General features: G+C 36.3%; 1 protein-coding gene across 1 annotated transcript in view; it reads right to left on the bottom strand.

Moving 5' to 3' along the window:
* Nucleotides 1-5,501: 5,501 nt before the first annotated feature.
* The window catches only part of LOC124407763 (mitogen-activated protein kinase kinase kinase YODA-like), a 37,871-nt gene continuing 28,556 nt past the window's right edge, over nt 5,502-14,816 (bottom strand). Inside the window, exons 4-8 of the mRNA XM_046884261.1 lie at nt 12,828-13,191; nt 12,212-12,408; nt 9,758-10,147; nt 6,783-6,985; nt 5,502-6,136 (exon numbers count right to left, since the gene is read on the bottom strand). Coding sequence (XP_046740217.1) covers nt 6,061-6,136; nt 6,783-6,985; nt 9,758-10,147; nt 12,212-12,408; nt 12,828-13,191 — 1,230 coding nt within the window. The 3' untranslated portion in view covers nt 5,502-6,060. The remainder of the gene's footprint in view (nt 6,137-6,782; nt 6,986-9,757; nt 10,148-12,211; nt 12,409-12,827; nt 13,192-14,816) is intronic.

The raw sequence follows: 14,816 nt of genomic DNA, 5'->3' as shown, positions 1-14,816 counted from the left end.
CACGGACATAGCCTTCCCAGACGTCATTCATCGATTGTTTAACAAATCATAACCAGGTATTTAATGTAATATTATTATAAGGGTAAGTCGAATTTTCGATATGACTTTAAAAATTAATACAATTCGCGTCTGATCGTATTTTACAAGCCTTAAGATATTAAATTTCTAAAATCGTGCCTATATAATGGTCCCTCAGCCTTTAATATAAGGTCTCAGAATTTCCTATAATATTTTCTGCTTTTATTAATTTCTTTTGATTAATTTACCTTGTATCTGCTCACTATTTGTCTCATTATTAATATACACGAAATTATGAACAGGGTTCAAGACCGTTGTTTTCGAATAAACAATGCAGACAGAGAAAGACAGTGTGAGAGAGGGAGAGCGAGAGGGAGAGAAAGAGAAAGACAGACAGCATCGCTGTGAGTGACGTATTGAAGAAAAAGATATTCGGGAGAGTGGAAACTGGTGTTTGAGTTTCTATAATACAACCAAGTGACTTATCAGATTATTTTTCGTTCAGAGGGCTTACCATGCGGAAAGCTACTTTTAGGAGTAAAAATTTCGAAAGCTCCTTATTCACATGTAGTTTTTAAAATTTTTACTACAATATTGGCTGACAGCTATCAAAAACATACATTAAAACTATTTACATGTATGTGAATTAAGTAAAGCAAGATGTAACAACGTCTACGATTGAATAGAAAAAATTTCAAGTATTTGGAATAGAGTTTACATCCGTGGATTATATAATTTTGATTACTCGATGGTGGATATTTGCAGTGTTTTTTCTTCATGCTGCATTTCTTATTTTCAAATGCTGCGGGCACAATATCGAAAACAATTTGAATTATGTAAGTTGATAAGGTATTCTACAAATTATGAGGGGTTGATAAGCAATCGATCATTTTCAAATTATTATACACAAATATGTGGCAAAGACATTACATAATTGGCGTGTCTATAACGATTCGTGTATAATTCAAAATTAACTGTATTCATAATAATTACTTATATGAGAAAAGTTTCTCAAGTTTATTCGCACCTACGACTTTACTATTGAACAACGAAATATCACAATTTAGAGAATGCAAATTCCTTTTAAAATTAAATAACGAAACCAACAATGTATGACGAGGTATTATGCTACATGCGGTACAACATTTCAAATATTTAAATACAGACAAGGTATTACAGAACGACGAAGTGAAATTTGGGTCTTCGTATAATTATCGCTGTGACAATCATTCGACATGGTTGAAAATTAATTAAAGTGAAGTTAGTATTATCATTTACTAAAAAACGAAGGTATGTAAATTTTTTTTTTACGATTTAGAAGATATTTCACTTGTAGTTGTATATAGTAAATTGTATCTACGTTCATCGCGGAGTATTGATGGCGTATTTCTATTAACGCAATCAATAACCTGCAGTTATTCAAGGGGACTGACTGTTCCTGTTTCCTCGATACTTTATCAGTGAAACTCGTGTGACTGAACAAAGAGCACAAAGAGAAAGAACGATACTGTAATAAAAAAAATAAATAAAATGTAAAAATATTGGATCGCTCAGCTTCCCCCCAGGTTTGTCATGGCATAAATGTAAGTACGTACAAGCTGCGGGAATTTCACATACGTAAAGTTGACGTGTCTAAAAGGCAAAATGTATAAATAATAAGGATCACGCGGAACGATTGCAGATACGTATCGATAATTTTAGGAATAAATTTCGTTTTGTATCGACGATCAAGACGTGACAGGGCAAAAACCGCGCATACAATGATCCACTCTTTGATCCAGCCTCCGGGGGGCGATCCACTTTGTACATATATTTTATACAGATAAGTGCTATAAGCATACATCCATGTAGACAATCATCTACTATTGCATATATATATATATATATATATATATGCGTCATGTCGTGTCATTAAGTTCACGTTATGACCCACGGAATGTATCATATATTTATACAGGTACGTACCTACGTACACCTATATGTATATGTATATGTTATATAAAGTGCTTGTGCATTGTACAATAATATTACATGTAAGTTTCTTGTTATATACATTTACAAGAATAATCTATACGTCGGCTAATTACAATCCGCGCGCGCCTTATATTCCTTATAATATACGTATGTAAATTCCAAATTTTCTTTCGTTATCACACATTTTCAGTGTGTCTTTTAATATATATGTATTTAATATATGTATATACATATATGTTTACAAAGCTAGCAATGATGAGCGCGATAATCGAACTTCGCCGCAAGCAAATTGCAGAGGTACGAAGTTCATCTACGCATTTTTTTAATATCATAATTATTCATTCCAAACGTTTGTATACCTGCGCAACCCGGTCATGAGTTCTTTTCCTCCATGAATCGACGTAATTACATCCATTAATAAGTAAAGCACGTGTCACGTTAAGGTGTCACAAATAATATATGTTATTATAATAATTATTATTATTAGAATTTGAAATACCGCGTACCTAATAAAGCTCGTGCAATTACCGACGTAAAATGTAGATATATATGTATATATTTAATTAGCGCTAAAGCGCAACGACCGAAACTGCGTTGTTTTTTATTTTTTTTATCTTTAGTTTTTTTTTATCCAGACTCGGGTTCGTATATATACATGATAAAACCTTATACAATATCATATACCTATCGTGAACATGCAGAACGTAAGATTTAAATAGAAACGATCGATATCTCAACCGGATATATTAGAGTGGCTCAATTACGAATATATCTAGAGATCTTTCGTTGTTCGCTTCGCTAAGAAAGGTGCGCTTTGTAAAATAAGAATTCAGGTGGTTCGGAGGATATTTTGCTGTATGGATGAATAAAGTGATGTATATAAGTAAGGCTAGATTTGAGAAAGCCTGAATTTATCCCAATTGCTATAAAAATTATGAATCGCACTGTAATAGTATCGACGTGTCAAGAAATCCTTGCAATAACGTCGGAGTTTATTTTTCTTTCTTGCTTCGTCCTAAGTTACGCAAAAATTATTTAGTACGAAAATTAACTCATCTCACGATCGGAGATTTTCGTACATATTATTATCATTTAATTCGCGAATTTAACGCGAGGCTCGCTTTTTAACCAAGCAATTTAGTTAATGGCCAACCCTGGTTTGTCCATCTAATGGGTAATAGTTTATAGCTAAATTGGAGAGGTATTCGCACGTGCGAATTAAAACGAATTGAATTAGTAAGTTCGAGGAGCTCTTCGATTTCAAGCTTATCTATATTCTAAATTTTCCTACATCTAACTATCATTTTATCTCCTTCTCCGTTGACACCCAAAACGTCTGGTTCACGGATGAAAAAATGAAGAAAAGATGTGTAAAAAATTTTTAATAAGTCAAACTTTCGTCGATAACTATTCGGTGCGTACGTAAAATTTGACAAATCTATAGATTTCAAACCATCACGAATAAATTACTTCAGCACGTTTGATTGTAAATATTTTCCGGCAGACGATTTAGACTTAGACCGAGGATTAATTACTTGGCACCGAATTTACCGCCAAGAGTGGTAAATCGACGATCTCAAATTAGTGTTATTAATTTCCTGTTCCCACCCTGTCACACCTTTCGCATAATCAAACCGGACACTTGCAAGCCGGGAATGAGATTTTATCGGAAATTCGGCGCGAAAATCGGCGCCGGTCGAACCGATCATATTATAACTTCCGGCCCGTCGACTTATTTCGAAAAAGCACTGAGGCGTGGTCCGATTGTTCCCGGTTCGTTACCTTCTGTTTACGCGACAGTGCGCCTAACAACAGCTTTCACCACCGAGGCTATCGCACTATAATAACACCACGGATCGCAAAGACCCCCGTCTACTACCACCCTCGTCGTAGCCTGCACGAGCCATAGAGAAGCTTTTCTAGCCTCGGGCTTTAACGCGGATCGCGCTATTTTATCGGCCGTATTTTTCTTTGCTTATCGTTCGTTTTCATGGTCTTGAGAACAGTGGTGAAATCGGATGGAATATTTGAGTATTGGAATGATTCGAAGCAATTCCATAGTTGGAAGTGTTTCAGTAACTTGAGTGCTTGGAGGGTTGTTTTGAAAATTATTTGCTTTCAAATCTCGAGCCATTTATTTGACGTTTCTCGTTTTGAATATACTTACACTTGTCGAATAAAAGGTGTGAGAATTTTATACTTCAAAAAATTGTGAATTTTATTTTTACCAATTAAACATTTTATTTCGCGTAAAATTCTATCTCTGATTTAGCGGATTGACGAATTTCAGAAACAGGTGGAAAATCGATTCTCGAAAGAAGTAACGACAGAAAGACCTTGATTCGTGTCGAAATATGTGCGCACTTTTATTTTATTCACCTTCTTACCAACGCTTCCATGCATCGTTGTTTTGATTTCGACTTTAGCGACTAATCTCTAACTCCGTTTAATCGAAAGAATTTTGTTCAACGAATTTTTACGGGAACCACAATCTTGTGATTGAAGAAGAGTCAACATTTTTACCAACTCAGTAGTTAAAATATCGAAAAAATCTGAAAGCTCATTCTTTTTTCACTAATTCTCGGTTTCATACCTCAAATAATCCGTAATATGAAAATAACTGAAAATGCAAAGCGATTTATGTCCGTGCGTCGAACATTGAAATCAACAAGTACGAACCTCACGGCAGGTAATTTTGTAATACACGTGTATTACAAAAAACTGTGACAATTTTATTGTGTTTTTTTCATAATTACCAGAGTTCCTGCGTCTCCTCAAGTTAAGGGATAACAAATAAAACATAAACATTAATATGCAACGGGTATACGTATCTAAACAATATCATACTTACATGTTTTGCATGTTTATGCATAGATTTATTATATCCCTTAACTATTATTACGTATATAATGAAGTTCAACTGTACAACACGAGTCTGTATGCATATATATGTATGTATATATCAGAGATAAAGTTTGACTCTTATTTATTATTAACAATATATGTATGTATGTATGTATAATGATTATATCCTAATCGTGTAGATTAAAAAAATCGGCGGTGCTTATGGAAGATTATAATTTCGTTGGTTCGTTCAGGTTTCAGTATTATTATAACAATATGGGTACAGGCATTATAATTGTGCTTATAAGGTATATACATATTTATGTATCATATACATCTGCCCTAAGTATACATATACGTGTATATATATGTATATATATATATATATACACACATATGTATTATTATGATTTTGGGAGTCGATGACCTGGACGTGTGGTAACAGCCAGACTCAAACCACCTACATACCTGTCTTATTTCACTTTATATGTATATATCATATACGTGTATATATATATATAATATGTACCTAAGCTACACGTGTACGAAATCTAAGAGAATCACGCTCGGTCATGGTGCGAATTTTTTTACGAGTAACACTCGACGTCGAATATATTCCTTTTTTGTTGTTCTTCTTCTTCCTCTAATCTCTCTCTCGTTTTTTGGACACGGATCCTCTTCTGTTCACCCGCTTTTAATGGACATAGTAATATAATATCCTGATTCCGCACAGAAAATTACTGTGCAAGGATCGATGTCTAACGCTTTGTTATAAGTTTGGTCTAACACAGCTGTGTATGTATATTAATATATTACACATATATATATATACAATATATATGTATATGCTAAAACGCCTTAAACTTACACACCTTATTATACATTATTATACGCAATTTATATCTTATTTTCCATCATATTTGGCACCTAAGTTAGTCGGAATTATAGTCTATATTATACACCCGGCACAAAATTCAAATTATTTTTCTTTCTTTTTTACCTCGCGCTTTTCTTTTACCTCCAATGGAAGTAGGTGCGCAAGTTTCAACTTCGACGTTTCGTTCTTTGCTCAGGATGAGTCGTATTGAAAAAACTTAAAAAAAATAAATAAATAAAATAAAAATCTCCTGTGACCGCAATCGCTGCCTCGAAAGTATAACACAGTTATTAACGAGGATCGATTTGATACGTTTTAAAACAGTGCAGTTACTCTCATAGCTTCTATCATCGCTTGTAAGAATCGCTCTCTTGTATCAATGCTTCAGTCACCGGTGGCAAAGGACTTTCCACGGACACTTGCCTGAAAGAAATTCTCAATTATATGGGGCAACTGCAGGATATTAGTGAAAAAGAACCACCGCAGAAAATTTTTGAACGGTAAAGAAAAACGACAAAAAAAAGGAATTAAATAAATTAAAGAATACAATTAAGGCATTCACTCCCGTTAAGAGAATTGTGATAATTATGTGTTCTATTAGGTAGTGAGATGAACACGTTTTGACTTAACGAAGAGAATAGATGAGAATAAATAAATAAATAAATAAATAAATAAATAAATAAATAAATGAATTGTACGTAAAGTCTGCGTGATTGACACGAAAGAAATGTTCGGCAATGATTGCGAGAGCAACGCGCCCGGAAACTGCACTTCAATTAATTGATAAACGAGGTGAAAACCAGTGGAATAAAGTCTTAGATCTAATCAAGCTTTGCTGAAATTAGCAAAGCCTCAACGATCGCCATGAAAAAATGTTTTTATATTTTTTGAATTTAGTTTTAGGATTTTACGGTTCAGGGTTAAATTTTGTTTGCAGATCGGTTCGTAATTTGCGTAAATTTCCTTGCTTCTTTTCTTTTTCGTCACCGTTCTTCGTCTGTATCTATAGGTAATTGTATTCAATGCAAACAAAGCTTGGAATTAAAATTCCTCCGTAACTCGATCTCACCTGTCGCTGCAAAGGTGACCCTCGAAGGTGTCCGGTGCCGAATTGCTTCTTCCCGCCTCGTGAAATTTTTCTGCTCGGATGTTCGAACTCTTCTCGGATACTTCAGAACTTCCCGTCCGACCAGAACTGGGTGGTTGAGAAATATCACCTGGCATCGTGTCGCTGCTCACAGATTTAGCACTTCTCTTTGCCAGGAAGGGATTCTGCGGAAACGATACTTTTATCAAACCGTGCAGATTCGGTAAGATCAAATCTCTTTGGTCTCCTTGAAAAACGCGGTTTTCTCTTTGTAGCCTCGGTAAATTTCATTTCAATATTGACTTTACCATTTTTTTATACGGGAGTATACCGAGAATTTAATTGCATGCATAATATTCGCAAACATATTTTTATTCTTATAACAAAGAAAATCGAGTGCCTAAATTTTGATTAGGACACCCAATGAGTATCTGAAGAACGATTGATTACGTAATTTATTATTGAATATCTTGATTCGCAGGACTTTGGTTTTTTTTTTGTTTTTAATAAACGTCCGTTTCAAGTGGGCGTACATTCGGATTTTTCACGACGTTGCAACGTGCGTCAGAATATTGAAATACGTCTGCAGTGAGAGGCTGAAAAAGATGGTAAGCCGCGTCTTCGTAAAGCTAATTGAAGAAAATTTCATGATTCGAAAAAGAGAATAGATTAAAAATCGTTTGCATGTTTAAATAGACTTCGTGTGGCTTGCGAGGAATAAAAATTATGTAACGTCATGTAACATGTACCGAATTGCCTTATAATAATTCACCTTCTCGATTAACGCTGTAGAAGTAATTCATATATATATATATGAATATATATATATATACGAGAAAATAAATTGATCGTCTAATGGAAATTATAAAAATGAAGCAGCAGAGCTAGATGAGCAATTATTTAAGAGGTTAGAGATCGTACATTCGTTAAAAATGAATCGCTCTTCTCCTCCAGAAGTGAAGAATGCTTTAAGCGAAAGCCGTTCGTGATTCTTATATAGGTTCTAAGCATGAATCGCCAGATCGAAAAGATTGCGCAGAACTGCGGCCCACATCCAGCCTACATTTCCTCAGATATTCCCCATAGCTTATCGAAGGTACCTAAATCACTCCGAATCGAAGTGGTCGAAGGTACTGATTAGGTACTTCCAAAGCTTCGCAATGCAGCCAAGGCTCGTTCAAATTTATTACTTACTAACCGTTCTTGCATTAGTAATGAAATTGAATGGGTATAATAATAATAATAATAATAATGACGACAACAACAACAGTAATAATAATAATAATATTTGAAACGAACAGCCATTACTCGTGTGATCTGTTTTATTTTTCGTCTTATTAATGTTACGACGATTTTCATGCGGACGTGTAGTCACTACATTGGATGAAAAAATTCACGATCAATGGTTATTACCGTTAGGGGGTTCTAATATCAAACGTTTTATATTTTCTTTGATGAAAATTGAACATAAAATTAAGCATGATAAATATTTTTACACATTTCTCTAATCCGAGAAACTCGGACGTTGTATGTACGCAATATACTTGGTAAATATTTTTATTTCTCCAGCCTAACGATTATAAGAAATAAAACCGGTGTTTGAAAATTCAGTGCCAAATTGCTTGTTCAACTTGATGAATTATCCTTGTCAAGATGAAAATTATTCGCAGCGTAGTTTTATATTTATTTTTTCTTTCTGTACATTTGTTATTTTAATTTTCTCGTTTTTATTTTGTAAGGTTTAACGTTATTATTCATCGAAAGCAAGGAAGCGGCTCGTTTATTAAATCAAGTGAAAAGCAGCAGGATAATTGTCCTGCGAATCTGTTGCCACATACGAGTAAACTGCGATTAATTTCTTCCTCGTTTTCGTATCCACGATGCTGCAGCTGCAGTACAGTGTAAAAATGCGAGTATTGGTACATGGATTTTACACGAGACGTATATTTATAGTGTTTATAGTGCAGTTGCACTTTGCAATGTCAAGGAAAATCGATCATCGGTATACGACGCGTTACTTCAGCTCTGCTGAATTATTAGTCAGTGAGGAGGAGTCTTAACCGAAGTAGATCACACCGGCAGGCAAATTCTCGCCATTAAAATTTAAGGGATTTCTTTTCCCTCACCTCATAGACGCGGTGTCTGAAAATACTCGAAAACGAAAGCACCCTTAGCCGGGTAAAAATGTTAAGCGAGGGTGGAAAAGTAAGTAAGCCTCTGTGGGTAAATAAAAAATTTAAAGAAAATTTCCGTGCAGACCTTGAAATCCGAGTGGATATTTAAATGTTGGATAATCTTGAATTTTGCGGTGAAAAATTAATTTCACGGGTCTTCCAAGTTCAGTTCGTATAAAGACGATTTTCGATCTGATTTGATACGAGAAAACTCGATGCATAAACTTGCGATGATTATTGCCGCGGTGAAATAGAGGAGAAAATATTTTGCTTCATAGTACGTAACGGGATAATATTCACGATCGTAAATAATAAATAAAAACCCCCAGGGACGTCGAGCAGGGCTTTACGTATTCTGAATCAAGTTCAACCTTCGGAATATCATTAATAACTAAACGCGACTAAGAAGGCCGAGGTTCGGACCAAGTTTTCCGATGAAAACTTAACGCGCAAGAAAACCCAGGAAAGACATTGTTCAAACAAAAACGTACAAGGTTTAGTCATTCGTCTGATTGTTTGCTCGTTTCGTTCAAACAATAAACGCGTAATTTCGCTTTTACATGCCCTAAAAGCATCTTTATACACGTGATCAGACAGTGCGGAGCCACGTGTCCTAGGAACAAGTCGTCCTGCGGGAGTAAACAACCGAATAAAAAGCTCCGAAATGACTGATCTGGGAGCCTGAAAGCACGATTTGAAAAAGTTGGCAGACATAACGACGTCTTTTTCGTACTTGGTCGAAACATCAGGTAACAAATAAGCGTTTGCTCAGGTTTTTCTTACCTGAAAGCTGTGCTGCTTGAGCATCGTCTTGATTAAAATGAGGGTGTCGAGTTTAGGAACCCTGGTAACGACTCGAGCGACCTCCTCGTCCGTGACGGTGACAGGAAGTCTGCAGTTGTCAGCTTCGCCCGGTAGAACTTCCGCCCCCTCTTTCGTAACCCACGGGTGTGTCTTGATGTCCCTTAACGTAATCCTCGCGGATGGTTCCTTCTCCAGCATCCTGGTTATCAGTTCTTTCAGCGTTGCAGAGAGCTCCGGCTTTTCCGGAAACCTTAACGGCTCCGAACGCACCGCCGCCTGCACACCGATTATGCTTCCAGATCCGTCCCAAGGCACTTTTCCGGTCACCAAAGAGTACAGCGTCACACCCATCGACCAAACGTCGCAGAGCTGTGAACGCGGGGAATTCGTAGGATGAATTTTTAAATTCAATTTCATATTTCTCACTTACCCGAAATCTCGAATTTTTCATACTCTTGTCTAAGAAGCGATATTCCCATTTTTCTTCATATTCTTGTGAGATTCTAACTCACAACGCAAAGAAGCTCATGGCCATTTATTTTTATTTTTTTAAATATACGCCCGGGGGGGGGGGGGGGGGGGCGAAACGGGGTACTTAAGGAAATAAATACTTAGTTTTCTGGGACTCAAATACGCTGAATCTTTGTTTTTAATTGTAATGAAAGAAAATAAAAATTATTTTCAGATTCCAGGGGGGAAAAAAATTTGGAAAATTTTTGAAAATTCAAAACAATACTCAATAATGTTTATAGAGGTCATTTTTGACTATTGACAAAAACGTTCGGAAAATCATCATTTTTTTATAAAATTTTAAAGGTATTCTGTTTGCGCCCCTCCCCCCCCCCCCCCCCCCTCCGCCCCCTATATTAATTTTTATTTCCATTCTAACCTCGTAATCGACTGCTCATTTACATGGTACGGTGCGCATTTGGTAATTATTATAATATAGTATAGCTTCGGGAAAAAAATCGGTTAATAATTCAAACCGTTCGATCAGCTTTGGAATTCCCGTATTATAAAGTATAAAAAATCTATGCCACAGCAGTATTTATAGCGATATTATAAGCACGGTAGTTTGAGAATAAATTTTTCATGAAAGAGAGAATTTCTCGATCGATGATAATTACAAAAAAAAACACTATTTGTTTGGTAGAAGTAAGAATAAATTGTTACGTACGTCGTATAACTATACATATAATTTACATATATATATATATATATACATTAGATATATATATATATATATACTCTAACATGTTTAAACGTTCAATCCTGTGAACTTCTCAATTCTCCTAGGGTCATATTTGTGATGATGATAACAATAATAACAAGAACAACATTAAAATTGTATAACGTATAGCGTTTGTTGAATGGTGCTCACTCGGTAAAAGTTAAGGACGCAGTTTTAACGGTGCGATAACTTTGAAAGGCGTTAATTAGATTCGTTCGGAGTGCAGCCTCCAGGTATGCATTGCAGACTGCAGAGAACTCGTTACGTGTCCGAACAGCTGCGTATAAGAGAGGCTTTAATAGAGTCGTGCAGGTACCTCACTTTACGCACTTTGACCATACATTATGCATAGGAGTACCGGTATACTGGTTTCAACTATTTTTCCACAAGCCGATACTCACGCGGTCGTCTAGCAGTATGGCAAACCAATTAGCCAATTACCGCTCTTGTGTATTTGCATGAAATCACGTCGACACGCGCGCATACGGTATAATATTTTATATATACTAATTTTAATAATAATAACAACAACAACAACAATAATAATAATAATGATGATTTCATGATGCCGAGGTGATAAGAGAACACCGTTGCATTGAATTTTTAGTTAGAATAAATAGTCTTCTGAACAAAGTTGACCATCGGAAAGTAAAATCGAAGGAATCTATGGGATTTTTAACAATTTTTAAGCGATTTGAAACGAAGAACGAGATAACAAAAAGCTTTGGTTTAGAATTCAAGTATTTTTTATTCTTCTATTTTCGAAGTGATCTTTGTAGTTTACAAATAGAATAATTCGATAAATACTCAAGGTTCGACTATAGGTATCTCGTAATGAAATAAACTAATAGTATGGAATTCCGGCCGATCGATCAATCATTTTTCTTATTCAATTAACCGTTTCGCAATAGGGGATAGTGGAGCCAAGTGGGCCTCTTAATAAAATAATGCCTAAAATCAGAATAAAATATTTAGAATAATTATGATTTTCGAAAAATTCATATTTAATAAAAAGTTCATGTGCAAGTTAATTTTATCCCTCGTTATTTAAAGAATTTCTGTGGGTCCACTTTGCCTCACCCTTTCCTACACGATCAATTTCCCTAAGGAACACGCTATTTCTGCACCACGCCTAAAACGTTGAGGAAAGAACGTTTCACATTGAAGACAACCCTTGTTTCGAGTTTAAATTTTTCACCCACCGTTCCGGAATACTGTGCTCCAGGAGTGGTAGTTTCCGGTGCGGCAAACGCCGGTGTTCCCGCAGGTCCCGAGAGCAGTTCACCCGCAGCCCTTAATTCCGCGCTGACACCTAAATCCGCGACCTTAACATGACCCTCGCCGTCGACGAGCAGATTGCTGGGCTTTATGTCCCTGTGTACTATCCGCTGGTAATGCACTGGAAGAACAAAGTTCCGACAAGAGCCGGGTGTGAGTTCACATCTGTGGATGCTTTAGCTCGCTGTGCAGCTGGACGCCACACCCACCCCCACATACATGCACGTTCAAGAGCGAGGGGGAACGTCGAAAAGGGGTTGAAATGAGCTTTCGAGCACTCTTTGACGCAGTGAATCAGCCCGTCCATGCAGTAAGTAAAGTTTCGCGTGTAGAAAGAATGGTGCTGGAAGTGAAGAAGAGGAAAAGAAGAAGAAGAAGAAAAAAAAAAAGAAATCACTACGCTACCACGTTTCGTTTTTGATTATAATTTCAGAGCGTGAAATAAGAAAATGACGATGATGACTAAGAAGAAGAAGAAGAAGAAGAAGAAGAAGAAAAAGCGGGAATTAGAATTAGAGACGTTAGGTATGAGATACTGACGATATTCAACGCCCAAAACGATGTCGCGAAAGTGAATCCGCGCGGTGTCTTCGTCCAATGGTTGATCGGTGGGCAACTGGAGGACCTCACCCTTCTGGACAAGCTCGAAGACGAGGTAAAGGTTGTCCTCGTCCGGGTCATCGAGGACCTCAACGAGCTTCACGACGTTCGGATGATCGAGCTTTTTGAGAAGAGCAATCTCCCTGTAAACCTTGGCCAACGGATTAGCGAGCCCTTTTCTCCCCGGTGCCATTCTCCCGAAAATCCCGGCCTTCTTCATCAGTTTTTTCTTACTCAGAATCTTCATCGCGTAGTGCGTTTCGTCCTCTTCGTTGTACGCGAGTTTGACAATCCCGTAAGAGCCCTGAAAGAAACGCTGACTTATTAAGTTGCGACAGGACAAATTGCTGTAGAAAAAAAAAAGAAAGAGAGAGAGAGGGAGAGAAAAAAAAGGAGGAGACAGCCATTATACTGCCAGTGCCATGGTGCTCACGTGCCCATCGACACATTCATTATAATGAACATGACGCGTGATTAGACCCACACGAGCCTTAACAACTCGCGTTTAATTATCGTTATTAAATTATTCATATTGTAAAATGTTTTTTTCTTATCGTTATTATTATTATTGTTATTATTACTTTTTTACGTGTTTGTTTTTTTTTTTAATAACTGAGCCAGTCTTACGGCCGTTCGTTCTTTATCTTAGCTTACATTATATATTCCAGATTAAATGTCAGAATATTGTTGCTCTGTGTAACACGAGTGTCAGATTTGACAAAGACGTTTTACATAGTCTTACAGTTAGGCACGTATGCGTTGATTTTGTACCTACACACGAGTATTTCACTGCCAGTATTAAAATCACCAATGATCGAGAGTCGAACGGTACGTGTTAACGCTATGCCTGAATATCATTATCCGAATGATTTTTTACACCAGCTGAAATTAACAGCTTAAACGAGAAGCGGGCGAACGAGTATCCTGGTACTCCTTGCTATGCAAAATGTTATAACAAGCTGTATAATACCTCGGCTTATCGAACCTCGTTATCAGTAAATTAATTAATTTTTACACCGCGCCGAACAATGCAGTAGGTATATATACATGCTGTTCCGAATCCCTGATCTGCAGCTTTACTATACACACCTGATCGCGGATCCGATCTAGCCTTTCTTTTCTATTTCATTTTTATTTTCGTCCTTATAAAATCCGGGCTGCTTGAGCTGTAGGGGAAAATGGTAGGATAAGAGAAATATATGAAAAAGAAAAAACTCAAAAATTTGGAAAATAATATAAAATCAATTTTATCTCGTAGAATCGATACTCCACAATTTCTCTAAGTCTCTTTTATGATAAGTAACTACACTTGATCCACTTGAACTACACTTCTCCATCTGTATTATGATCGAAAAAGTTAAACTTTACACGTCACACTTTAAAGAAAGAGTTTTTTGAAAAAAATTTCGATAATTTTGAAACAATGTTACAGTTCATATATATGTATTTAGGAGAAAAAGTAGAAAATAAAAATGAATAGAACTCAACCGCGTGAGTTATGCGCCAATTTATGACGCTATAATATTATACCTACATTAAATGCGCGACGCGGCGCGGCAATATTCTTTATTGGTATATCATTTCTTTCCACACATGGTGTATAAGGCGAATTGTCTCCTGCAAGCCTTGGTATAACTGCTGTAGACGTCGTCTAGTTACTCATGTCTTCATACGCGATTTCTCATACATTATTATTGTTATACACGCGAGATCCTCGAAGGCGAACGTTCTTATGGCCGATAATTTAAGCATCGATTTTATATCTGCCGTTCTGTATTAAATGGCTTGGTTCAAAGCGATAACATTCGAAACATAACGATATTCCATAGACTTGTTACAAATTTTTTATCAAGAACTAAAACGGGTAGGTAGGTTGGTTGGTTGGTTAGTTTTCAAGTCGTTCTGGACGCTCTTATCAACCTTTGAAAT

This window comes from Diprion similis, chromosome 6 (assembly GCF_021155765.1).
Source record: "Diprion similis isolate iyDipSimi1 chromosome 6, iyDipSimi1.1, whole genome shotgun sequence".
NCBI lineage: Eukaryota > Metazoa > Arthropoda > Insecta > Hymenoptera > Diprionidae > Diprion > Diprion similis.
The sequence above is the reverse complement of the archived record's forward strand: the minus strand, read 5'-3'. Positions and strand labels throughout refer to the sequence as shown.